The following is a 26626-nucleotide window of genomic DNA, read 5'->3' on the forward strand; positions in this document are numbered from 1 at the left end:
AGTTCATTCCAAACCATAGAATTGCTGGAGTTTTATTACTTTTATTAGGTAGATATGAAGAGTCATTTATAGTCAGTCCTTAACCATTGCTTCAAGCAAATCACAGCTATAACTCTGCCATCTATTGACATCTTAACATTTTTTTTAAAATTTTAATTAAGTTTTATGTGTATGGATATGTATATGTTTCTGTGTACTACTTGTTTGCCTGTTCCCTGAAGAGACCAGAAGAGGGCATTGGATCCTCTGGAACTGAAGTTATATGTGGTTGTCAGCTATCATGAGGGTTCTGGGACTGGAACTCTGGTCCTTAAGAAGAGTTGCCAGTGTTCATAATCCATGAGTCATTTTTCTAGCCCTTGACATCTTAACTTCTTGAAGTTACTTTTGTAAATTTCTCCTTAAAACATGACTATAAATATAAAAATACTAGTAAGCTCAGACCATTGGGTACTCTATTCTCTCCACACAAGAGTATATTTATTGCAAACTACCTTACCACTGATGAACAGGTGTTAGTTAAAATAATTTTTAACAGGTAATTTGACTGTAGTGTAGTGGAAGCTATTCACATTAAAATGACTTTCTAGTTTTTCATGTTAGAAACTATGCTGTGGTTAAGAGCATTTACTGCTCTTGCACAGAACATGGAGTTCAGTTCCCAGCCCCCATGTGGTGGATTACATCCATCTGTAGTAACTCCAGTTCTCAGGGATCTAATGTCCTCTTGTCACCTCTGTGGACACTGCACACACAGACTCACACGGACTCTCTTCTTACCTCTGTGGACACTGTACACATTGACTACACATGAGTGAAGGACACATCCACACAAATACAAAACTAACAATAAGACTTTGTAATAAAGGGAAACTACACTGGGATAAAGGGGATAAAATCTTTTGCATCAGTGTTCCTACAGAATAATGTTTCCTTTTGGTTTTTCCTTTTCATTTTGTTTTGTTTGTGTTCTTTTTGAGACGGGATTTCACTGTATAGCTCTGCTGGCCTGGAACTCACAGAGATCCTCCTGCCTCTGATTTTTCTATGTTGAAATTAAAGGCATATGCTTTGCGGGTTCACAGTTTTGTCATGTGTACTTCACCTGGCTTTCCCCTTGCGGGCTGTGTTTTGTATCTCAGAGCATTGCTGATGCCGCCGGACCTCCCCTTCTCCAGTTACTCCTCCTGTCTCCTCTCCTCAGAGCACCACGCTGCTGTGCTTTTGATTTCTACTTTAAAATACTTAGATTTTATGTTTTCTTTGTGTGTGCGTGTGGGGGCCTGTCTGATTGAGTACATGTATGTGTACCACATGCAGGCAGGAGCTTACAGAGGTGTCAGATTCCCTGGGTATTTGTGAGCCTCCATGTAGTCCTGGAAATCACACCAGGATCCTCATTGTAAGAGCAATCGTTTTTAACTGTACACACCTCCATGCCTTTTAAAAGTTGTATTTAATCTGTATCATATAACAATAAGCAATGCATTCTAAACATCTCATGCTTTTGAAATTTCCCTAAATGGGCTCTGTGTATGTCCCTCTGAAGGCTTTTGACCTACATAATTCTGGTCTCCATGCCTATTTCTCTTGACTTCTGTCAGTTATAGTTAATACAGATCAGAGGGTAGCTGTTAATAAAGTTTGCTGCTTGTTATCCCTGGTTTTTCATGACTTTTTTAAAAATTATATTGATGGACTCAAAGCTGTAATTTAGTACCTTTAGAAGAAATGGGAATACTTACACTTTAGCTATTAATCTTATAGGTCTGTATGAATTGAGATCACCATTTCCTTCCTCTAGCAAAGCACTGATCTTGCAGAGGACCCAGGTTCAGTTCCCAGTACCCACCCATATTCTGGTTCGCAATGTCTGTGACTCCAATTTCTGGAGATCTGGCACCCTCTTAATGACCTCTTCACATTCATGCAAAGATGTGGTGCACATAAACCCATGCAGCACCACATGTGCACATAAAGACTGTACCACTCCCACTATCACCACATCAAAGCAGAACAAACAAACAAAAAGAGGTCTGCCTAGATTTCAAGATTATAGAAGTGACAATGACTCTTTGTAACTCTTCGAAAAGGTTAAAGGTGGTGATGCCAAGTCTTCAAGTAAATCAAAGCGATCTCAGGGTCCTGTCCACATTACAGCAGGAAGTGAACCTGTTCCCATTGGGGAGGATGAAGATGATGATCTGGACCAGGAAACTTTCAGCATTGTAAGTCTTGAAATTGAGGATGCTGGTGCTGGGACACAGTACTTGCTCGCGCTGCCCTTCACACACAGACGCAGCCACAGAGCTCCAGTTGGTGTAAACATGGGCGTGCTGCTTTGGAAGCGGATGCTTATTATCTTTGCAGATTGTAGTTAGAACCAGGAGCATGTCCTGCATTCCTGCTTTTGAGTTTATATGTGGGCCTGCATGAGTTTATGTACCACACTTGTGCAGGAGCTTGCAGAGTTTAGAGGGGTTCTCTGTGGCATTTGGGAAATAGAAATGTGCTGGACAGGAAACAACATTTAGAGACCCTGTTTGAAAGAAGAAATTTCTTATTCTTCTTTAGTCTGTTGTTTATAGTGAAAGTAGTAAGTGACCAAGCTGAGCAGACAGGTAACTCCCTGAATCATGTCGATGCTCCCAGGATAGGGTACAGAGGAGAGAGGAGAACTACCGTGGCGGTCCAGTAAGAAGGGGATCTGATCTAGTCAGACAGGTCCAGGAAGGAATGTTTGAAGTGGGTTCTGAAGGAAGAGCATGCGGTTGTGGGAGACGAGAGGAGGGACGAGTGCCAAAATAGGGCCATTCCTGATGCACGAGGAAGTGATTGCGGCTCCTGTGGCTACAGCGTGGCTTGAGACAGGCCAGCTGATGAGGAGAAGGGCTTTGGCTAATGAGAGGTGGTGAAGTTCTGTACTGTACCTACTTCCATGATGTGAAGCTGAGAGCTGGACCAGGACACACTCATTTTCTCTGCGAGCATGGGAAAGGGGCCGCCATTGTTTATGTTCCACAGCTCTCTATTATCTTTCCAAACCTCACAAGTCATGGCTTACTTCAGCAACTCTTTCTTTCTTTTTTTTTTTTTTTCGGAGCTGGGGACCGAACCCAGGGCCTTGTGCTCGCTAGGCAAGCGCTCTACCGCTGAGCTAAATCCCCAACCCCTCAGCAACTCTTTCTGGCTGAAGAAAAAGCTGTCATCTTTGCAACATGAACGGTTTCTGTCCTGGGCTGACAATGGAGGGGAGAATATTGACCCAGTTCTGTGATGTCTTTTGACTTCCCTGTAGTCTTTAAAACCGACTTGCATATGCCTATGTTTTTCTTTCTTTGCAGTGAAGTAATTTTCTTATATTTTGTGAGCATTATGTTTTATATAAAGTTCAGTTAGGTATTAGAAACATATTAATGAATGAATAAATGAATTGAATAAATGAATTATTCCCCGTTCTTCCTGTTGTTTGTAAATAACCTAATACCTGAATGGGTTTTGAACTAAGGGTCTTGCTCATACTAGCCACATAAGTGACTAAATCTGGTGGTACATGCTTGATACTCTGCCACTGTGGAAGCAGAGGCAGGAAGATCACAAACTGTCAGACAGTCTGGGCTACATAGCAAGAGCAGACTAGCCTGAGTGCATGGTAATTTATCTGTTCTGTAGAAACTGTTGATATATTTTTTTATTCTCACTCACTGAAGCAGTGTTTCCCAATTCGTAGTGTCTCTTTATGCCATTATAAAAACTGAAATTAAATACTGAAAAATGCCCACGAGTTTCCAGCTGAGGAGGTTACCACAGAGTATAGTATTTTTGTTTTATTATTAAGAAACGTTATGATCATGGTTTTCAGGTTAAACCTATAATACTGTTTTACATTTGATCTTCTTCGTGGCCACAGCTCTCTTGCAGATGAGGAAACAGAACATTCAGAGAGGCTAAGTCAGGTATCAGAGGTCCTCATCTAATCCCGAATATGGTGATGGCACTTATACCCCAGAGTTTCTGTGTATCTGCACTTGTCCCATTCCACTGGTGTTCCCACTCTTCCCATAGTGACACGCAGCATGGGGGTGGGGGTGCGTGTTTTCCTGGATCTTAGTGTGTGGACCTGGTATCGAACTCTCTGAACTCTCTGAAATGACTTGTGCTGTTCTTTTGGCCTGTTCCAGTGTAAGGAGAGGATGAGGCCTGTGAAGAAGGCACTGAAACAGTTGGACAAACCCGACAAGGGACTCAATGTGCAAGAACAGCTGGAACACACCAGGAGCTGCCTGCTGAAAATTGGAGACCGCATAGCTGAGTGCCTTAGAGCCTATTCAGACCAGGAGCACATCAAATTGTGGAGGAGGTAACCCACTCTGGCCTTGAATCTGCCCAGTTTGATTTGACAGTGTGCGAGTGTGCTCTGTTTTGAAAATAACATAGCCACCTTAATAAATCTTTTGCCAACGAGGTTCATCTGTTGATAGCATGACCTTAGGCTTTAGCTTCCTTCCCATGAAGTAAGCTATTTTGTCAAGGTCAGCCTTTTCTTCTGATGTAGCAAGATTATACCATTAATGGGGTTTATATGAGGAAGATGATGATAATAATAATGGTAGTAGTAGTAATAAATGATAATAAATTAATAACAACAATAATTGGCCTTCTGGCTTGTTGTCAGAATATTTGCTTTAAACCCACATGACATAGAAGCCAGAGTAATACTTGGCTCATCTCAGGTTAGTGTGTAGGTATTATTATGTCTGCTATAAGAAATTGGTAGGTTGCATACTCTCTTGCTGCTGTGATACAATACATGCCCACAAGCAAGCTGGGGAGGGAAGTGTTTATTTCACTTAGGAAGGACTCTTAGGTCACATTCCATTGCTGGAAGGTGAGAGCAGAGCAGGAGCCTGCAGACAGGAACTGAAGCAGGGACCTCAGAGGACTGCTGCTTCCTGGTTAGCCTCTCATGGCTTGCTCACCCAGGACCACATGCCCAGGAATGGCACCACTCACAATGGGCTGGGCCCTCCCAAATCAGTTATCTATCAAGAAAAAAGTATGACCAGCCAGTCTGGTCAGGACTTTTCTCACTTTTTTTTCTTTTCCCAGCCTAACATAAAAACCAATCAGGACAGGTTCCAACACATGAAGGGAAACAAAGGTTATAAGTACATGAACTTGGACCCTCTATTTTCATCTCCTTTAATTAAAGAACTCTACTAGTAGTTTAAATTAATGAAAGATATCATAACAGATTAATTTATAAACAGAGATATCTCAGATATCCCTTATCATAGATGCTTAGAATCAGAAGGATTTTAGATTTTGAAATACTCATAAACATAGGTAATAACATGTATTTAAATGGGAAGCAAATTTATTACAAAATTCCCCTTTGTTTCATATATACTTACTATCTGTAACCTACAGGTATTCTTGTACAGAGCATTTAGTGCGTCTGTATTTTGACTGTGACTTACCACGTGAGGATAAGAGTGTAATTTTCCTCCTAAAGTGCCAGTCTCACAGTTTTCAGAGCAGGGACACTCACCTGTATTTCCCATAGTTACTCAGAGGAAATGACAACCCCGTAGAGCAGCCGTAACAGTCATCAAGATGGGCAATGCGGCCACCCAGAATGCTGAGTCGGGAAGCCTGCAGTTTGATTTAGGACAGGCCTGGCCAGCCTAGGGAGACTCTGGGGATGTAGCGTAGTAGCTTGTCCTGGCCTTAGTTCCCAGTACTAGAGGGAATTTTGAAAACTTAATGTTAAGTTTATTTCCATAAACTTACCTTCAGCCCATATAGTTCATGGTTAATGCATCTCTATTTTAGTCAATTGGTTTTGAGTGAAAAGTAGGTTTCCAGAGATCTCGGGTCATGATGCTAATGACAACATGCCACACATCCTGAGTATAAAATATTGTGTTTGAAAAATCATTTCTTCCCACTTAACACTGTCATCTTGGGCTTCCTACTGTGCTCTTGGTTCTGTTGCTGTTTAAATACTTGGTCACCAGCACTTTTTCATTAAAATGTCCTTGATTTTTAAAAGTTCAAAAGTAATACAAGGTATGACTTCCGTAGAAACTGTCCATCTAAAAGTAGGTGTAGAAGCAGTTTTAGAAGTTGTATGAAGAAAATGCCTACAGGGCTGGTGAGACAGCCCATCAGTTAGAGCACGTGCTGTTCTTCCACAGGACCCAGGTTCAACTCCCTATGTCTACATGATGGCTCATAACTATAACTCTGGACCCCCTTCTAGCCTCTACACACACCAGGCACACACATGGCACCCAGATACATTGAGACCAAACAGCCATGCACATCTGCAGAAGGCTGGTTACCTTGAAATGTGAGTGTAGATGAGCTAAGTGGAAATGGTTAAACGATCACAGTCAAGGCTTTACCAGAGGCGTGAAAGTGGACTCTGGGAGGGTGGGGTCACTTGCAATTTGCCAAGAAGACTGTGGCTTTTTATAAGAGAGACCTTAGTAAACTAAGAGGCTCACTACCCGACACAGTGTGTTGACTGTTTTGTGGCCCAGCACAGCATGGCCATGGTGAAAGTGCTCACTGGAAAGCTTGGATGAGGAGGGACTCACTGTTTCTGACTCATTGTTACTTCCAGCATCTCTGTGTAAGCACCTATCTTTGTGCCATTCCTATGCTATACAGCAGTGCCAGGCTAGGACCTTCTGGAGTCTCTAAGAGTTTGAAGGAGAGATGACAGGCCTTAGTGGTAATGAGTGCTGGGATGATAGCATGTTCTCCTATAACCAGCTTAGTGCAAGGACTCGGAGAACATTTTACAGCAAAATTCAGTAGCTTGCCATTTATAAAATAAAATCACATTTTAGCTAGGCAAAGTGGCACATATATGTTAAATTTTAGCACTTGGTAGGCAGAGGTGGGCAGATCTATTGAGTTCTAGGAGAGCCAAGACTACACAGAGAAACTCTGTCTCAAAAAAAGAGAAAAAAATACCAGAACAAAACAACAAAATCAGCTTTTAAATTGTTTAATTTATCAGTACTATTTTTCTTTTAGGAACCTATGGATTTTTGTTTCCAAGTTTACAGAATTTGATGCACGGAAACTACATAAATTATATAAGATGGCTCATAAGAAAAGATCTCAAGAAGAGGAGGTAAAATACAAATTTAGTTCTAATTTATACAAATATTTCAAATCAGTTTTCCAGGAAATCCCCTTAGGTTTTGTTTTTCCCTGGGGAGGTAGTGATAACCCTGTGGGGATGTTGGCTCTTAGTCTGTGTACAGCCTAAGCAGGGTGACAGAAACCATCCCAGGTCACAGAGTGCATCACCTGTGATCCACACATAATGCATTGACTGTGATTTTCCATTAGTTCCTAACACTGCATGAATAGCCAGACAGGAAAACTGTTGTTTATTAGGTAAGATAGCCAGTGCTTTAGAGCCAAATAGTGTTTTAATTCCTGACAAGGAAATGTTACCCTGTGGTCTCATGACCTAGAAGCTTATTTTCTAGACCCTTTCTTCTTATGTCTGCTTTTCTAGCTTGTAATGTGGATTGTCATAAGTCCCATGGTCATGGGCAAAAAGTTCTTGTATTCCTATTCATGTATGGGCCCATAGACCTGGCATCCATCCAGCTTCTTGCTTAGAAGAATCTAAATTGCTCACTTAAAGGAGACAATTTGCCAAGCCTGGTGGTTGTTGCCCTTTTGTATAAGTACAGGGATGGGCATAAGAGTGACTTGGCTTCTGCTGTAGCGTTAGTTCTCATGCGGGCAAGCCCTCCTGTAGATCTGCTATCTTGCCACATGGGCCATGTCCAAATCAAACCCTGAGGAACAACTGGGGACATTGTTCCACATTCACTAATGTGTCAGGCTCTGATCACGAGACTCTCTGTCTCTCATGTACTGCCGTGCCCTCAGAATCTGTAGTCATGCCAAGGCCAGCATGGACTTGTAGTTGTAATGTAAACTTGATGTATTATTGACCTGAGAATTATACCTTCAAACAGTTCATCATTTAATTTTACACTGACGAATATGATATAGTAGTAATAGGACTAATATAGTAAGTGTGTGTTAGTGAAACTCTAATAAAGTTTTTATATTTGTCTATTCATTTTGTGAGTGAGAGAAAGATAGTTCATGGGAGGATACATTATCCCACAATGTCCAATGACAGCTTTCAGTAGTCTGTTCTTTTCTATTTATCCTTTCACAGTGAGTATCGCAAGGCTGAAGCTCAGGTTGTCAGGATTAGTGGTGAGTGCTTTTCCCACTGAGCCACTCACTGACCTCTGGTCAGTGTAAACATCTGGGAGAGCCCAGTCGGGAAAGGCCTTAGGTAGGACAGTAAGTTGGGCTGAGGATCTGACAATGGGCACAGTGGTGAAGGACTTCACTGCAGTCTGTGAGGTTGAGTGAAACATGTATGTCAAGTGCGTTATCTTAGTCTTTCTCTAGGATAGTTGTCTTCGCTGTGGTCACTAGTGCTGAGATGAAGCACCATGAGCCAAGGGGAGGAATGCTTCGTCATCAGTGTTCATCATCAGAGAAGTCAGCACAGCAGCTCAAACATGGCAGAACCTGGGGACAGGACCTGATGCAGGGGCCATGGACGAGTGTTGCAGCTTGGCTTCCTCCCCTTGCTTACTTTTTTATAGAATCCAGGACCACTTGTCCAGGGATGGCGGTACCCACAATGGGCTGGACCCTGCCCCATAATCACCACCTACGTATAGCGCAGTCTTGTGGAGGCATTTTCTCAGTTGAGGGTCCTCCTCTCAGGAGACTTCAGCTTGTGTCCGGTTGACATAAAACTAGTCAGCACAAAAGTTTTCAGTTTGTCAGAGGAGTAGAACACGTGCTTCTCCACCCAAGAGTTTAGTTTAAGGGGCTAACCATCTGTGCAGTGGGCTTGACTGCTGTCCAACAATCATGGGAAGATTATGATCATGCATTTCTTACTGAATAGTAATACTCAAGCCTCAAATGAAGGATGGTTGTAGTAAACATTGTACAGGGGAAGATGTTTTCATACTGTGCTAAATGAAGAGATAGAACCAAATAAAGTATTTTTCCTGTTCTTTATATACACCGAAGGTTTAGATATAGACCAAATAATTTAATAGTCGTTTCCCTTCTGCTTAGAGTTTAAATCACTTCACACTGTTACAATATCTTCATTTTCAGAGTTGTCCTTGGATGAAGGAAGGAGTGATGTAGCTCAGACGGCCAGCTCGAGGACTTTGGTGCAGTGACTTCCTCTCTGGCAGTTGGGAGCTCTTTACTCGAGTTAGCCTTATAAACCTAGCAGTCATGATTTTGTGCGGCCACAGAAGTCTTCTGAGAGTGACGACTATCTGGCCACTTGCATAGGGACAGGTTGTATACAGTGACACCTAGTGTCCCCCATGTGTCCTCACAAGGGCTTGTTAGTAGAGGTTGGTTTTCTTGCAGTGACCTAGTAGGTCAAAGTCCACAGACTGCTAGCCCATGCTAGGTGGTTGCCGCTGTGGGAGCTCACTGGAGTTGATGAGCAGTTTTGGTAAGAAACTACTAAATGGCAGCTCACAGGTAGAGAGGAGCCAGAGGGGCCTGTTCAGGAGGTGATCTTTATTCTGCTGTCAGGACTTAAGCCTGGGGTCCTAAGCTCTTCGGTTTTTTTACTCTGCCAGGAACAAAAGAAGAAAGATGATACGCTTGGTGGTAAGAAACCATTTCGACCAGAGGCCTCGGGCTCCAGCCGGGATTCTCTGATATCTCAGTCCCATACCTCACACAACCTTCATCCTCAGAAGCCTCATTTGCCTGCCTCCCATGGCCCACAGATGCATGGACATCCAAGAGATAACTACAGTCACCCCAACAAGAGACACTTTAGTAATGCAGGTAGGCCGCTAGGTAGCTTTTATGGAGATGTCACAACTCCCTGTCACAACTCCCAGTTACCTTGTTTTCCAAGGACCTTTGTACTTTTACCAAGACCTTGTTGTCTGTTCTTGGTTGAAATAAAACATGAAATAAAGATCTAGAACGCTAAGGGCCCGTTCTAAATTAAGGGACCATAGGTACCATAAGCAAACAAAAGGTAATGGGCAGACTTAGGGAGCAACTTACATTCTATGTAAGGTGGGCATTCAGTCTGCTAATATTTAGTTGGTGATAAGAAGATAACCAAATAGAAAAATAAACAATAGATGGATGGCAGTGAAGAAGCAGCCTGTGACAATGAGAGACTGTTCAGAAACTGTACATATGATAAAGGGTTAACCTGAAAAGTAGAAGGGACTGAATAAGAAGTAGACAAAAGATCTAAAGAGACATTTCTCAAAAGATGATCATGAGAACTCTGAAACTCCCTAAATCAATGGTTCTCAACCTGTGGGTTGACCCCTTTGGGGTTAAATGACCCTTTCACAGGGCTCACGTATATTTCCCTCATATCAGATATTTTTTTAAAGATTTATTTTAGTTATATGAATACACTGTTGCTGTTTTCAGACACATCAGAAGAGAGTATCAGATCCAATTATAGATGGTTGTGAGCCACCATGTGGTTGCTGGGAATTGAACTCAGGACCTCTGGAAGAGCAGTCAGTGCTCTTAACCACTGAGTCATCTTTCCAGCCTGCATATCAGATATTTACAGTATGAGTCACAGCAGTAGCAGAATTGTGGTTGTGAAGTATCAGTGAAATAAATTTATGGTTGGGGAGTCACTACAAAAGGAGGAACTGTATTAGGAGAGTTGAGATCACTGCCCTAAATTAAGTTATAGTTGAGACAAGGAGGTGCAGTGGTAAAAGAACATGATTTTAACTCACAGCTTCAAGCTTAATCAGCAGAGAAGGCTGTACCGGTTCTTTGTTGAGTGCTGAGGATTACCTGTGTGGCCACCCAGCACTAACAGGACATAGCAGAAACGTCGTTTATGGGTTATTCTTTTTTTTTTTTTTTAAAGATTTATTTATTTATTATATATGATTACACTGTAGCTGTCTTCAGACACACCAGAAGAGGGCATCAGATCTCATTACAGGTGGTTGTGAGCCACCATGTGGTTGCTGGGATTTGAACTCAGGACCTCTGGAAGAGCAGTCTTAGCTACTGAGCCGTCTCTCCAGCCCCTGGGTTATTCTTTTTCAGGAACTAATGTAAGTTTGTTGTAAACAGGTTATGTTTTAGCTTCCCCAAATTTCACTCTACTAGGTCCTAGCCTTATATCCAGTGGACATTTCCCAGCTGCTGTACAGTCCTCTGCTGGTGGCTCAGGGACTTAACCAGTGGCCTAACTTTTGACCTTTAGGTTAGCATCTGTACTTCAATAAGCCCTTTATTTGAGAGACATGTTAGTCTCAAGTTTTAATAAAGGTGTACAAATGGTCAGCAGGTATGTAGAAAAGCCTTCAGCATTACTGAAGTACCACAGTGAGACACTACTTCACGTCCGATAATAGCCATTGTCAAAGCAGCACAGTGTTCCAAGGATGTGGAGAAGAAGCTATGCTTTACCAATATCCATAGACGAACACAGCCAGTGAGAAAGTGTGAGTAGAGGTTCCTAAAGCATTAAATGGAGAACTCCATACTACCTGGCAGACCCACTACTGAGCGTCTGCATCTCAGGCTGATGAGCTGGCGGGACTCTCCTCCGGTTTACTGTTGGGGAATACTTACTCACAGGAGTCAGCGTTTGGGCTCAACCTAAGTGTCCATTAGTAGTGAGGGATTGGCAGTCACCCATTAGAAGTGAGCCTGTCGCTTGTTACAATGTGGATCAACCCAGAGGTTTTATGTTTAAGAATTATGAGCTGGTACAGAAAGACAACACAACATGATTTCTTCAGTATACAAAATCTAACAGAGTCAGATTTAGAGGTTCAGATTGATGAACAGCGGTTATCTAGGGGTGGGAAGTTGGGAATAGGAGGTGGAGGAAAAGGGGTTGGGGGTTTAGCTCAGTGGTAGAGCGCTTGCCTAGCGAGCGCAAGGCCCTGGGTTCGGTCCCCAGCTCCGGGAAAAAAAAAAAAAAAAAAAGAAAAAAAAAAAAAAGAAAAGAAAAGGAGGTGGAGGAAATGCTGGTTAAAGGACACTATAGTTAGGAGAAAGTTGTGTAAGAGATAAACTGTACAAAATGGTGATTAGTTGACAATATATCCTTGAGAATCATTGGGAGATTTTAAATATTTTTTTCCACAAACACAAAAAAACGTGTTAACGTGGTTAGTCATTGTATAATTAGCATGTATTTTAAGACACATATAAAATGAATATCTTAGGGTTTTATTGCTTTGAAGAGACACCAAGGCAATTCTTATCAAGGAAAACATCTAATTGGGGCTGGCTTACATTTCAGAAATTTAGTCTATAACATCCTGTGGAAAGCATGGTGATGTGCAAGGCACACTTGGTGCTGGAGGGTCCGAGGGTTCTACCTCTTCATCAATAGTCAGCAGAAGGGGACTGTGTGTGTTTCACACTGGGTGTAGCTTGAACATTTAAGACCCAAAGTCCCATCTGCACAGTGACACATTTTTTCTAACAAGGCCAGACCTCTTCCGATAAGGCCACGCTTCCTAATAGTTCTGTTCCCCATAGGCCAAGCATTCAAACACATGAGTCTGTGGGGGCCAAACCTTATCAAATTACCTAATAAGTGTATATAATTTTTATTTAATTTTAAATATAATTTTTGAAACAAAGCTTAAAAAAGAAAAAGAAAAGTAGATTGGATTAAATTTTGGAGATTTGTTTAGAAAAATGTAGAGACAGCCAGACAAGGCGGTACACCCCTGAATCCTAGCACTTGGGAGATAGAAGCTGGCAGATCGCTGTTGAGTTTGAGGCCAGCTTGGGTTTACATAATGAGTTCCAGGAGAGCCAGAAATAAGAGTAACCATGTCTCGATGAAAGAAAAGAAAGACATAGGGATTAAATGAAAGATATGTGGTGGTATCTGCCACCCCAGAACTAAAGAGGCTGAAGCAGGAGAGGTCTGAGTTCAAGGTCCTGCAGTGTATGTAAGATTTCCTCGAACCTCATTATAGTTATGTGTTGTTTAAAAAAAAAAAAAAAGATTAAGGATTAGGGAATTGATGGAGAATTCATATAAAAGAGGGATACTGTAAAACTGCCCATTTTTATGTTTTAACTCATTCTGATCAGCAGTAATTAAAAGGAGAAATGCACACTAGTTATTAAGGAGAGCAATTGCTCTAGTTTGTTTTACAAAATAACGTGAAATGAGGAAATATATAGCCCACTAACTAGGAGAATGGTTAAATGAGTATTAGGCCATCTGTACCCAGTATCATCAATTATTTCAGAGAATTGGCCAAACCAGCCATTGTGCACTTGCTGTTACTATCAGAATTTGTGAGGCTGAGGCAGGAGGATTACACGTTTGATGGTACATAACAAAGTATTATCTCAAAAAGTGCTCCCACATTTTCTGGAAAGTTTTATTCACTAAAAATGTTTGAGATGGCTCAAGGGTTAAGAGTACTGGCTACTCTTCACAGGACCTGGGTTTAATTCCCAGCACTATACAACCATGTGTGACTTCACTTCTAGAGAATCTGATTTCTCTTCTGGCCTCTGTAGGCGCTGCATGCATGTGGTAACGAGACATGCATCCTGGCAAAACACTCAGAGATGTAAAAGAAAATAAATAAAATTGGGGACAATAAGTCAAAGTGGGGAATAATAAGAACCAAACAATCATCAATTCCATGCCTGTATCTTTTAATTTACTGAGATGAAATTCATACAGCATCTGAAGGTGAATTAACCAGTGGTGTTTGATACATTCAGAGTTCTGCATATAGTGACTTGTGCCTCCTTGAAATGTCTGTCACCGCAAATGGAAGTTCTGTACCATTCCCCATCCCCTCTAGCTTTCATAACTCTCTGTGTTTTAACTCTATAAATTAAGGTACTCTGACTACTTCATGTAAATGGAATATACAGTATGTTACTGCTTATGGCTGGCTTAGCAAAATGTTTTCAAAGTTCATCCTAATTGTAGTGTGAGTCAGTACTTAATTCCTTTTTATGGAAGGTTATGTTTTCACTCAATGGATATACCATAATGTTCATTTATCCAGGAACATTTTGTTTCTCCTTTTATTTTTCTGTTGAGAATAGTACTAATATAAATGTACTGAAATATTTGCTTGAGTGCTTCTTTGTAATTGTTCTAGCTATGCATATAGGATGGATTGCTGGTTCTATGGTAATTATCTGATTCTGATTAATCAAGAAACCATTTCCCTTAAACATACTTAAGCACTTGTAAAACAGAAAAAGGTGTGAAACATCGAGTCTGCCCATTAGTGACTGTGACCTTTGATGAGTAGAGGGAGAGTGTAGGGATTTAATAAGTGTTCATTGTTTATTGCTCAGCAGTTAAAGTAAGTGCAAAGTACTTTTAGAGACAGAAGAGGAAAAGGTAAAGAACAAGACTCAAAGTACCACAGAAGCATAATATTTTACAAAGATTCAATTTTTCTACAGAAGTCAAGAGAAGTGCATTTCATTCTAAACGAAAGTTATAGAATTCCATTTGCGTATATATACAATTGGATTTTGTATATATACAAGTGGATTTTGTGTTTGAGGCTGTATAGAAAGTTATTATCTCAAAAAGTGCTTCCCCACAGCTCCTTAAGCTTCTATATACTAAAAATATGTCTGGGCCTGGAGAGATGGCTCAGTCGTTAAGAGCATGGGCTCTTCTTCCAGAAGACCAAAGTTCGTTTCAACAAAATGTGTGTGTGCATAGACATGTGCATGTATTTCTTAGTTTTGAAAGTAGCTTAAACTTCTTGTAAAATTTTCAAGATTTTTTTCTTTTAGAAAAAAACCTTTTAAAGAAATCTTTAACGAAAATCTATTTTCATCTTTACCATCTTTCTAAGGACCATTAAGTGATAGTGCATGTCTTTAATCCCAGCACTGGGAAGCAGAGGCAGGCAGACCTCTGTGAGTTCAAGGCCAGTTTTGTCTACATTGTTATAGGCCAGCCAGAGCTATAGTAGTAAGACCCTAACTAAAAAAATTATTGCAGTTACTTACGGATTTATTTATGTTTCATTCATGTGTATGAGTTCTTTTGTTTGAATGTAGGTAGGTCTGTGCACCGTGTGCACACCTGATATTCATAGAGGCTAGAGGAGGATATCAGAGCCCCTGGATTGGAGTTGTAGATGGTTTTGAGCCGCCCGTGGGTGCTGGGAGCTGAGGAGTGCTCTGCAGGAGCAGCAAGTGCTCCTGACTGGAGCCGTGTCTCCACTCCTGCTTGCAGTTATGGAAAGCTCCGTCCTCAGTAGCCTCCTGCTGGTGAGACCATTCTATGCTTTTTTCCTTTTCATTTTTAGTCTTTTTGCCCAAGTCTATGACACAGTGCTTTAAAACTTGTTGAAGTTTTAGCTGGTGTAGTTACTTCACTCCTTTGGCTTCCAGACTAGGAGATGCCCATCTCAGGGTGGTTCTGAACTCAGCCCTTCAAAGGACTCCTTATGGTTTAAGGAAGAAGTCTCCAGTTAGGTTTTCAGCAGCTCAACACAATTCGGCAAGTTGATTAACAGGTGATCAGCTATCTAGTGAGGCTGTACTGTGAAACAGCAGGATTGCTTTCCAAATTCCCTCCTGGGGTCTTGAGTGAGTATCATTTCAGGGGTCTGCTATAGATTGGGGCAAGCAAGAATAAAATGTGTAAGAGTAATTTAGAAGGTCTTAAAAAAGACAGGGTGGTAGCATTTACAGCTTTATTAGCTATAAAGCGATAAAGCTAAGAAGGAGGAGGAATTACGTCCTTGTAACAGGTCAGCCTTATTAAATTCTGCCCTGTGCTGTAGTTCAGAAACAATTCTCCTCTTGCAGATCGAGGAGACTGGCAGAGGGAAAGAAAGTTCAACTATGGCGGCGGTAATAATGCCCCCTGGGGGGGCGACCGGCACCATCAGTATGAGCAGCACTGGTATAAGGACCACCACTATGGTGACCGGAGACATATGGATGCCCACCGTTCTGGAAGCTACCGACCCAACAACATGTCCAGAAAGAGACCATATGAGCAGTACAACAGTGACCGAGACCACCGGGGACACAGAGACTATTATGACAGGTGTGTGGACGGCTGTGAGAGGTGGGGCACTGACTTGTTCATGGGAAGACGGATGGTGGTGCTTATCCAGGTCTGTCTGTCTGTCTGTCTGTCTGTCTGTTTGTCTGTCTGATGCACTCTGAGCTTCTGGCATGGATCCCTTGTTGCTGCTATGAGGACGTCCTCAGGATGCAGGAAGGGAGGATGCTTATTCAGATGTATTTCTTACTTTATGTGTATGAGTGTTTTACCTGCACATGAGTATGCAGGTACCTCAGAAAGTCAGAAGAGTGTGTTGGATCTCTGGGCATGGAGTACAGAAGATTGTGAGCTGCCATGTTGCTACTGGGAGCTGAATCCTGGTTCTCTGCAAGAGCAGCAAGTGCTCTTAACACCTGAGACATCTCTCCAGGTCCTGTCCCCTTTGGAAAAAGCATCACTTGGCTCTTGCAGAACTTTACTGTTGCAGCCCCCCTTCCAGCAGACCTCCTTCCTCCTTCCATGTCTTCGGTTGTGACCCAGGAAGCTCTCTTGTGCTTGCTACATGAGTTGGCATGGGCAACTTAGGAGTAGCTCATGCATGGCTGGAGAAAACGATACTGCTCTCCTGGAACCTTTTGTGTTTCTATTGTATTTTTAAATCAGCATATAATGTGTTCAACATCACTGGCATTTTTGAACAAAGTTTGTTCTCCCCCATCCACCCACCCCTGTCTCTCCCACCCTCCTGCTACCCCTCTTCTCCCCTTGTGACTCCCTGCCAGATTTTTTTCCTCTATCATGTCCCACGTGTCCTTGAAGTCCCATGCCACCGTACTTTCTCCTCACATAATTTATCTCCTCTTGGTTTCTTTTTTAGATTCGTAGAGTTTTTCTGTGCTTAAACCTGGCTACATGTATACATTATGGGGCATATCCATGCATGAGGGAGAATATTTGATTCTGACTTTCTGAGTTTGAGTCACCTTGTGTTGTATCATACCTTCCAGGTCCATCCATTTTCCTGCAAATTTCAGAGAGGCAGAGTTAGGAAGATCTCTGCAACTCACTAGCCAGCCAGCTTAAACTAATCAGTGAGCTCCAGGTCTCAGTGAGAGATCTTGTCTCAAAGAAACAAGGTTAGGGCAATGATCTGGTGAAGGTGCTTGCAGCCAAGTCCTGTGACCTGAGTTCAGTCTGCCTATGTATGGTGGCATATATATGCATACACATGTGCACAGTGCACACAGAATTAATAGATGAATAAATTAATATGCTGATATTTCTTTAAAAGGTGAATGGTGCCTGAGGTATGTCAGCTGAGGCTGGCTTCTGGCCTCACGTTCATGTACCTCACACACCTAAAAGTGTGTCCACACATTACTTACACATGTGAACACACACACAGTACAGAGGCAGCAGTAGTCGTTCTCAACATGGTATAGGAGGTGGCTCCGGTCTGTGGTCCTTCCTTGCCTACCTGGATCCGCCTTTTTAAGTTGTACCTCTTTATAGCCGTACAGTGCCATTACTGAGATGATAAGCCAGTAAGCGTGAGCAAGTGTGAGCGGAACACCATGATTTTACCAGACTTTGATTCAGCATCTGGCTGTTGATTGAACTGCAGAGCACCTGTGGACTCCCCTAGGCTGATGTTAGGCTTTGTGTTTAGACTACACTGTGAATTTAAAGTGGGGCAAGATTTACCCAGCATTCCTGTGTCTTGCCGTTGCTTTGGATGATTTGCCATTTAAATGCATAGCTGTAGCCTGCATTACCCACCTCATGAATGAGCCGCACGCTCACTGCCTCCTGCCTTCCCATCATCTCGTCTGGTTCCTCTGCATCTCTGCCTGGTCTGTCCTTTTGTCCTTTCCTTCTGTGCACTGAGGCCGCACTGTCAGGGGGTATTTGTTTTGAAGGGTGTTCTCGCTAGTTATAAAGTTTACAATTACTAGTTTCAGTACTTTGAGATACTCCTCCGTTGTTTGTATGCCCGCTGACAAAAAGCTCTATCTTCTCCTTTTTCCTCCCCACAGACGGTTACTATCTCAGTCCCTGGTTTTGTTATATATCATACCCTGTGCTGTCTGCCTGCTTATGCTCCTGCCTCCTTTTCTATAACACAGATTAAAACCAGGCTGGAGTGCACTAAGCAAGTACTTTCCACTCAGCGCACTGAAGCCCCGGCTTACTTTTCTTTGTGTGTCTTAGGAATCACTCAGCTCTTTGGATATGTAGGGTTATCTATTATACCTATAAATTTGAAAGATTTTCAGTATTTTCCAAATAATGTTGCCATTTTCTGTTTCCCTCCTTTGGAAATTCAAATCGTTCTTAATATTATCCTGCTTGAAATAGTGGTATGCTGACGAGACTATATCAGAATTGTTTCAGTATCCTCATCTGCTAATTATGTCATTTGAGTCCATTTCAGTTTAATTAGCTTATCTCATTATGTTTCATAATCTCTTGGTACTTCCCATGCTTAGTAATTTATTTGACGCCCTATAAAACACCATTGACAGCAGTACACTCCTGTGTGGGCACGCACACATGCATACATATACAAACACCTCTACCTGTCCTGGCATTGTCTTTTTGTTCCCTGTGATTTCTTGGGTTTATTCATCCTTTTCAGATGGAAATGTTCTTTCTAATATCCTCTGTGGAGCTGACTTTGTGGTCACAAATTCCTTTAGTCTGGGGTTTTCTCAGCCTATAGGTTACGTCCCCTTTGGAGATGGAGCAACACTTTCACAGGAGTCACCTAACAGCATTGGAAAACCCAGATACTTACTTTACAATTCATAATAGTAGAAAATAATTAAGATTAATAAATAGTACAAAGATAATTTTATGGGTGGAGGTCCCTACATGAGGAAGTGTATTAAAGGGTCACAGTATTAGGAAGGTTGAGAACTACTGCTTTAGTCTGTTTTGTCATGAATTTTTAATTTTATTATTTTTTTAAAGATTTGTTTTTACTTTTATTTATGTGTAGGTGTTATGTTTGTTTGCATGTGAGTGTATGCACACATAAGCTCAAGGAATCCAGAGGCATCAGATCCTCCTGGAAGTGGGTTTATAGATAGTTGTGAGCCTCTTGACTGACTTGGGTCCTCTAGAAGAGAAACATGTGCTCTTAACCACTGAGCATCTTTCTAGCCCTTCTCCTACAATCTTAAGAGATAGTTTTGCTGGGTATAGTAATCTGGCTGACAATTGTGATCTTTTAGGACTTGAAGGACATCTTTCTAGGCCCTTCTGCTATAAAAAATGTCTGGTAGCATTACTCTGTTGCAATCAGGTGTTTTCTCATTGGCCTTTCTTCACAGGCAACTTAGATTTTCTTTCTTGCTTTCTTTAAATATTCTTTATTGTATATTTTGAATGTTTTAATTATGTCATGGAGATTTTTTTTTCCTGGTGGTTTGAGATTCTCTAGGTCTCTTATACCTGGGTGAACATCTTTTTTTTTTTTTTTTTTGGATCTTTTTTTCGGAGCTGGGGACCGAACCCAGGGCCTTGCGCTTCCTAGGCAAGTGCTCCACCACTGAGCTAAATCCCCAACCCCGTGAACATCTTTTTTTCTCTAGGTTTGGGGAATTTTCTTCTTGGAGTTTACCGAAAAGATGCTTGATTCCTTCACTTGCTATTCTCTATGCCATCTTATGGAGGTTAGGTCTTTTAATGGTATTCCAAACTTCTCCCATGTTCTGTTCATAGTTTTTCTACAACTTTTTCATTGACCTTTATCAAGTAATCCAATCCAGGTTCTCTACTCTGTCTTCTATCCGAATCTGTTCATAACATAATCAGCTCTGTGGCCATGGTTTTCCACCGAGGGTTTTAATTGGTTTATTGAGGTTTTCATTTTCAATATCATTTCAGTTTGGGCTTCCTTCAACAAATCAAAGATTTTTATGTTTTGGATTGACTTTCTCATTGTGTGTGTGTGTTGTTGTTGTTGTTGTTGTTGGAGACATGTTGCATATTTTTATATGTTGGTTTTTTTGAGGGCTGCACATCTGGAGGTGGTTTTGGTCGAGCTTTGTTGTTGTTGAAGTCACCTTCTTGTAGCAGAGGAGTTTGCATTGCTCAGGACTCACAGCTGCGTTGGAGTAAAGCATCTGTCTTCGTCTGGTGTTTGATATGCTATAGCCCCCATTTTAAGTTTTGTGCTTATCTGCTATGGCCCTGGTACCTTCAGTTGTAGTCAGGAGCTTGGAACAAGTTTCCTCTGCCAGTGTGGACTGCTTGTGGGTCTAAAGGTCAGGTAGGACAATTGGAGGGTCCCAGTCAGGCAGCAGGTAGGACCTGGGTCACATCTGGTGATAAGATTGTCCCTGATGGGGAGTGGCTTGGGAGCTAATGAATTTGGAGAGAAAGAGGGCCAAGAGGAGGAAGCAGTCCCAGCAAGCAGCTGTCTGGTTTGAGCTACGGGTATGGTGGGGAGCTAAGTGTGTAGTAGCCTACCTCATGTGTTATAGAGAGTCCCTGGTGGTGTAAGTCAGATTGTCAAGTAATTTTAGGCAATCTTAGTGCTGAGTATCTAGGTCGATTTTGGGTTTTGCTGCTGTTAATAATTTACAAGTAGGTTTTTTAAAAAATATATATCTTTTTCTCCAGAGCATGGTAAGAAATATGAAAATATTTATAGTTGTCTTCTTCTGAGGGAGAGTGCACTCACAAAGCTGTCGTGATTGTCCAAGGTTGTGGTCATACGTTTGTAGCTTCAAAGCGTGTCTGTCATAGGATGCCTTTTACCAATGTGTGTGAAGCCCCTGACCATTTATTGGTCTTGTGTCTGTGTGTGTGCTTTGGCTTCCTGGTGATACAAACATTAGTCTCTGGGTCCATGTGTATTTGAAGAAATGGAAGCACAAGATGGAGACACATTAGGAGTCTGCCTATGCTTTCAGCTGATCTTTGTATCTCTCTTTCAGGCACCATCATGACTCCAAGCGGAGGAGGTCAGATGACTTTAGGCCCCAGAATTACCACCAGCAGGATTTCCGACGAATGTCTGACCACAGACCCACCATGGGTTACCATGGCCAGGGACCCTCAGACCATTACCGCTCTTTCCACACAGACAAATTGGGGGAATACAAACAACCCATGCCTTCATTGCACACCGCGCTCTCAGACCCTCGCTCCCCCCCTGCCCAGAAATCTCCCCATGATTCTAAGTCACCCTTGGATCACAGGTCTCCTTTGGAGAGATCACTAGAACAGAAAAACAACCCAGATTATAACTGGAATGTTCGGAAAACATAAAGGACAGCTCCGGAAGGGGAGAGAGCATAGGAGTCATCAAGCACTTGGGCGTTTTGGTCTGATCCAACTGTGGCCAGTGGTCAGACTGGTGAGCGGAGTTTCTGGATGCGCTGCTGCTGGATCCACTGACTTGGCAGCTGAAGGAGCACTTGAAGGAGTTGGAGGCCTTTGTCTGCTGCTTTGGTTTGGTCTCCACTCCTGCACTTTGGCACCCCCACCCGATCCTAGCCTGTCATGGCCTCCCCCTCCATGGGTGCTAGGAGGAGGTGACTCTATGTACCAGCTTCATTGGGCTGCTTCCTCTGTGAAGGAATCCGAGATCTCGAGAGTCAGTGAATGTTCTATTCAGCATGAGTGACCAGGGCAAGGACCTGCTGGACAGTGTGTGATTGGTTCACCATGATATAAGGGACGCTGCTCATGGGAAGTGGGGTCACAGGGTGGGCTTCACACTGCAAGACTTGAAAGGGGAGCAGTTATACCCCTTAGATGTGTTCTTGGGAGAAATGATACACTTGGTCTCATTATGTGAAGTAGGGTAGGGATAAAGAGACAGGGAAATAACTGCCAACGTGGCCTCCTCCCTGCCAACACTAATTTTCCCTGCACTATCTCTGTACATTTCAAAGGTTTGGTCTTCTGGGTGGCGTCCGTTTTCCCTCACTGTCAGGGAAAGTTGGCTGCCTCTGGCTGACTTTAGAGTACTGTGACTTGGGCATTGCTGATGCCGCATGGGGCTTACTTGTCTGGGGGAGTGGGCTAAGTGGGTGTAGGGGTGCAGATGGGGGTGGGGGTAGTAGAACCAGGAAAATGGGAATCCCTGGTGGGTTTCTGATTCCTGTGGTGAGAAGGAGAGTCCTGGGGATGGAAATGGAGGTGGCCTGCTGCTGAGTCACCTGCTGGTGAGCCCAGACGTGGACATACATGCAGATGGGAGGCGGGGTTGGTTGACAGGGCCAGCAAGCAGCAAGTTGTCAGTATTGGCGTGGTCGGCAAATGGTAGCTGCATCTTAGTTCCTAACACAGCTTGAAGGGGCAGGCTGCACAGACCCGAACATCTTGACAGTTGAGATGTGGACAGGTGAAAAGCTACATTTCCATTACAAGTTGGAACGCAGTAGAACCAAATCTTGTTACTTTAAGATCTGTAGAGTGTAAACCTAAGTTAAAATTTCCCCCAAATCACACGCATCTGTGATGGGGTGGCCAAGCTGTTGAGTTGACAGGAGGCTGGTCGGCGTCAGGTTGGGTTGGGTTGTGGGACTGATGGGTTGTGTCATTGAATGGCTCTTCTCAGTGTCTGGATACTGGGCTGGGCCTTGGGTTTTACTCACTTTCAGTATAGCTTGTCAGTATTGTTAAGGTATCCAAAGCCATTCTAGATGGAGACAGGAAAACTGACTTGAACATATGGTAGGTGTGCCTCTAAGAATCCAGGCTCATTCTGAGTTGATGAAAAGTCTTATTTGGACATATGCAGGGTTTGGCTCCCTGAACACTCTTGCGGGTGGGGTGGTCATCTGACACAGTACCATTTAGTGACTTCCCCAAGACAAGCATGAGTTGTGTCCTTGAGTGAAACATTGGCCATGCATGGCTGTGGTGGGCCATTGCTTTTGCTGCTTTAGAGCACCACGGACCTGGCTGGTGCTGAGCTGGTCCCTGCAGCTAATGCTCGGTAAATGTCACCTTCTGGCCTCCTCATGGCACCGGGTCCTTCGTCTTCATGTGCATGCATGACTTGCAGTAGAGCCTACTCACTGCATGGGAGTCCCTGGCTAGAGTCTGCTGCCTGGCGGCTTGCAGCGACGGCTCAGTCAAGGCTGAAAGGTCTTTGGCCACACAGTGAAAAGTGAACCATAGATGGAGCTTGCTGACCCCACTGACACTACCTGTGTTTGGTTTGCTGGGCTCTTGGTGCTGGGAGTGCAGCAAGCACAGGAGGTACCCTGGGGAAGGCGGAGGCCTTGCCTTTCCGGACTCACCTAGGTCTTGTCTTTCAACTTGTTGGTAGAAGTTACAAATTATTCTCAAAGATGTCTGTCTCATCATGAGGGAAAAGGAACTTTCTTTTTTTCACATTCAGGACTTTGAGGGTATAGTGCCATAAAATGTAGCAAAGGGCCCCGTGGGCCAGATCAGTGTTACATTGATTCTGAGGTTACAGTGTCTCCCACCAAACATCTGCTGTAGGCCATGCGGTGTATTTGAAGAGGGCTTTGGGAGAAGGAAGCTTTCCTCTTGCTCTAAACCAGTATGTGCATCACATGCTTACGGCAGACATTTGCTACCAGTGGAGTTCTGTGGAGCCTGGCTTTGGGCAGCTCATTCTTGAGGAGGTGGCAAGACTTGGGGAAGTTAGGTGAGAGTGTTGTCAAGGCCTGAAGTCTGTGGCCCTAGAAAAGAAAGATGAAGCCTCTGCTGACCACTGTGTCCTCTCAGACTTGGCCAGCCTGCAGGAGCCCAACCTGATGTTCCTTCCTTATCCTCTGTGTAGTCATTCCTTACGCCCCACAAAGGGAGCGCAAACATTTCTCACTGTGCTGCTGACGCTCTGACCTGGTGTGTCTGACAGATACATCAGGTGTTGCAGGGCAAAGGTGATTCACCTAAGTGTTCACACACAGCAACACTGAATCCTACAGACCAAAACCCACTTGTCAGCAGGAGCCGTGGTCCAGGCCCAGCACCTGTGTCTCCTAGCCGAGGCCAGCTGTGTTGGGTGAAGAGAGCCATGCCAAGGGTCCAGGCTGCTTTAGTCCATGTGCCCTACCCATTTGGGGACAGATGGTTTTTCTTGTAAACTTGTGGACTTTTGAAACCTGTTGACTAAACAGTAATTAATTTATATTTGTGAAAAATGCCACTGTCCTGGTGATTTCTGATGTAAATAATGTTGTTTATATAGTATGTATTAAATTTTCCTACATTGTAAAACTGCTGTACTTTTGAGTCTTGTGTATTAAAACGTGTTACTAAGGATTTTTAGAATTGGGCTAACCAGTTACATTACATCCTGGTGTGAGGCAAGTGCCTCGAAGACATTGCCTCAGTCTCCTTCCCTGGCTGGCTGCAAGCCATGCGATCGAGCTTGGTCACAGCTTGGTCAATGGAGAGCTTTTCAGTTGCATTTATGTTGTTGCTTCTAAATAGTTTCTGTCCCTGAACAGCTTCAGGCCATAAACCACAGCTGTGTACTTCAGGGAATGGCATGGAGCCATTAAAGCTGATAGTCATAAAGGGCTAGCCTGATCTCCCCTGGGGGTCCTGGGGAGGCCTGCCTCAAATACCCACCTCTGTCTAGAAGATGCCAGGCCTACAGCCCACCAGCTTTGGTGTGGTTAGCAGTTGGGTTATACATATATTCATATATTACATACATATATATATATACATATATTCATCCCTGCCTCTCCCTCCCGCCCTTCCTTTTCTTTTTTCACAGAAATTTTATTTGGGGGCTTAAAAAGCAACATAGACTCTTTCTCCCTTTCTCTTCCTTTTTTAGTGATTTATTTATTTTTATTTTATGTGCACTGGTGTTTTGACTGCATATAGTATGTCTGTGTGAGGAATTACAGACAGTTGTGAACTGCTGGGTGGGTGTTGGGAATTGAACCTGGTTCCTTTGGAAGAGCAGTCAGTACTCTTAACCACTGAGCTATCTTCCCAGCCCTGAGTTTATATATTCTTGAATGGGGAAAAATGCTTTTCTTATGGAAACAGTGACACAAATGTTCACTTGTAGTTTGGCACAGAGGCAGGCTCAGCTCTGCCATGGCCCAGACAGAGGAAAGGTAGCCTGGCCCATGGGTGGAAGTCGTCCTGCGATGAATCTTGCCCAAGCACAGGGCCTTTTAAACTCGTACTTAAGTGTCTTTGAAACTAAACTCAAATCTTTATGATTCTCTTAATTCTTAGTGCCAGACAAACCCATGTGTCCACTCAGCAGCGGGAGGGCAGCTGCTGGGACTCCACCCAGTTAGTTATCCAGGACCCTTCGGTGCAAAGCCTGGCCCGGCAGAAGGAAGGCAGCTGGATCTGTAAGACTTGTAGTTACTCCGGAGTGGAGAAGTACAGAGGGTTGTTCCTGCGAAGACAAGGCTGGTGATCCCCTGTATTTCAGGATGTGGCTGGAACAGCTCTAGGAGCCTTTTAAGAACAAGTGCTGTGATAATCTGAGCATTATGATTTACAACAGCAACCAGGCTTCAAAGCCCACGGCTGCCAAGATGCCTGCCTTTTCCTGGAAGCTGCAGGCCTGGGGCCCTCACCTCCCAGCCCCTCCCTGGTGGGGACTCAATGCTTGGAGAACACTACAAATCCTGCTCTATTAGTGCCAACAGAAAGGTCACTTACTAAAAACTAAGGACCCTTTGTGTGCCAGAACAGAAAATCTGTGGCTCTTAAAGGAGCTATTATGGCAAATCCATCAAGAATTTAATCAAAAGCCCTGTTCGTCATACTTCAGGTCCGAACCTAATTTGGTCCATGCTGCCTGTTGGCTTGCGTGGTTGTTTTGTGGAGTAGGCAGTGGATGTGGCTGGATCAGCTAAAACCTTTCTGTATGCCCCTGATCATAGTGGAACCCTGCCCAGGCTCTGCTGGTGAGACTCTCCCTCAGGTGACAGTCTTGGGGATTTCCTGATGTCCAAGTGGCTTGTCTCTGGCCACACTGCTCTCTGGGAACAAAAATCTTGACCTGCAATGCATCCAGAGTAAATAGCCGTACCTCAGAGTGAGCAAGTTCACAGGGTTCCTCTGCCTTTCCTGAAATTCTGCTAACCACAGGCACCATTGTGGTGTTTGGGTGGCATAAAGGAGCTCCAGGGAGTCAGAATGCACCCCTCCCCCATTCTCGTCTGGGAAGCATCTTCAGTTGCAAATTGATGTGTGGTATGAGCCCGGAAGGATGGAACAGAGGGCAGCTGGGTAGATCGGGGTGTAGAGGACAAAGCTTTCCTTCTCGGAGGGCAGGGCTTTCCCAGTGTAAAGCTCCAGTGGCTTGAGGAAAAGGCTTCTATAAAAGCTATAGCCAGCTCTGGAACCCTGCAGGGATGGAGCCATCCAAAGAGCTTCAGTGTCAGAAAGACACTATTGCAACCAGATCCTGGAGACAGGTCATCATCGGCGTTCTGAATCAGAAGCCCACCTCAGGCAGAGGGCTCACCTCCCCTCTTGTCTGCTTTACAAGGTGTGTGTTCTGTTAGCCCTGCCGAGACAGCAGTCAGCGGTGAAGGCCACATTGCCAAG

The 26626-nt window shown here is 43.4% G+C and overlaps 1 protein-coding gene across 1 annotated transcript in view; it reads left to right on the forward strand.

Moving 5' to 3' along the window:
• Chd2 (chromodomain helicase DNA binding protein 2) overlaps positions 1-24314 on the forward strand; it is a 112270-nt gene extending 87956 nt beyond the window's left edge. The window contains exons 34-39 of the mRNA XM_032893412.1: positions 2094-2228; positions 4182-4360; positions 7051-7150; positions 9681-9894; positions 15889-16132; positions 21040-24314. Of these exons, the coding sequence (XP_032749303.1) occupies positions 2094-2228; positions 4182-4360; positions 7051-7150; positions 9681-9894; positions 15889-16132; positions 21040-21373 (1206 nt within the window). The 3' untranslated portion in view covers positions 21374-24314. The remainder of the gene's footprint in view (positions 1-2093; positions 2229-4181; positions 4361-7050; positions 7151-9680; positions 9895-15888; positions 16133-21039) is intronic.
• The last annotated feature ends 2312 nt before the right edge of the window (positions 24315-26626 follow it).

The sequence above is a fragment of the Rattus rattus genome, chromosome 2, assembly GCF_011064425.1.
Source record: "Rattus rattus isolate New Zealand chromosome 2, Rrattus_CSIRO_v1, whole genome shotgun sequence".
Classification (NCBI taxonomy): Eukaryota; Metazoa; Chordata; class Mammalia; order Rodentia; family Muridae; genus Rattus; species Rattus rattus.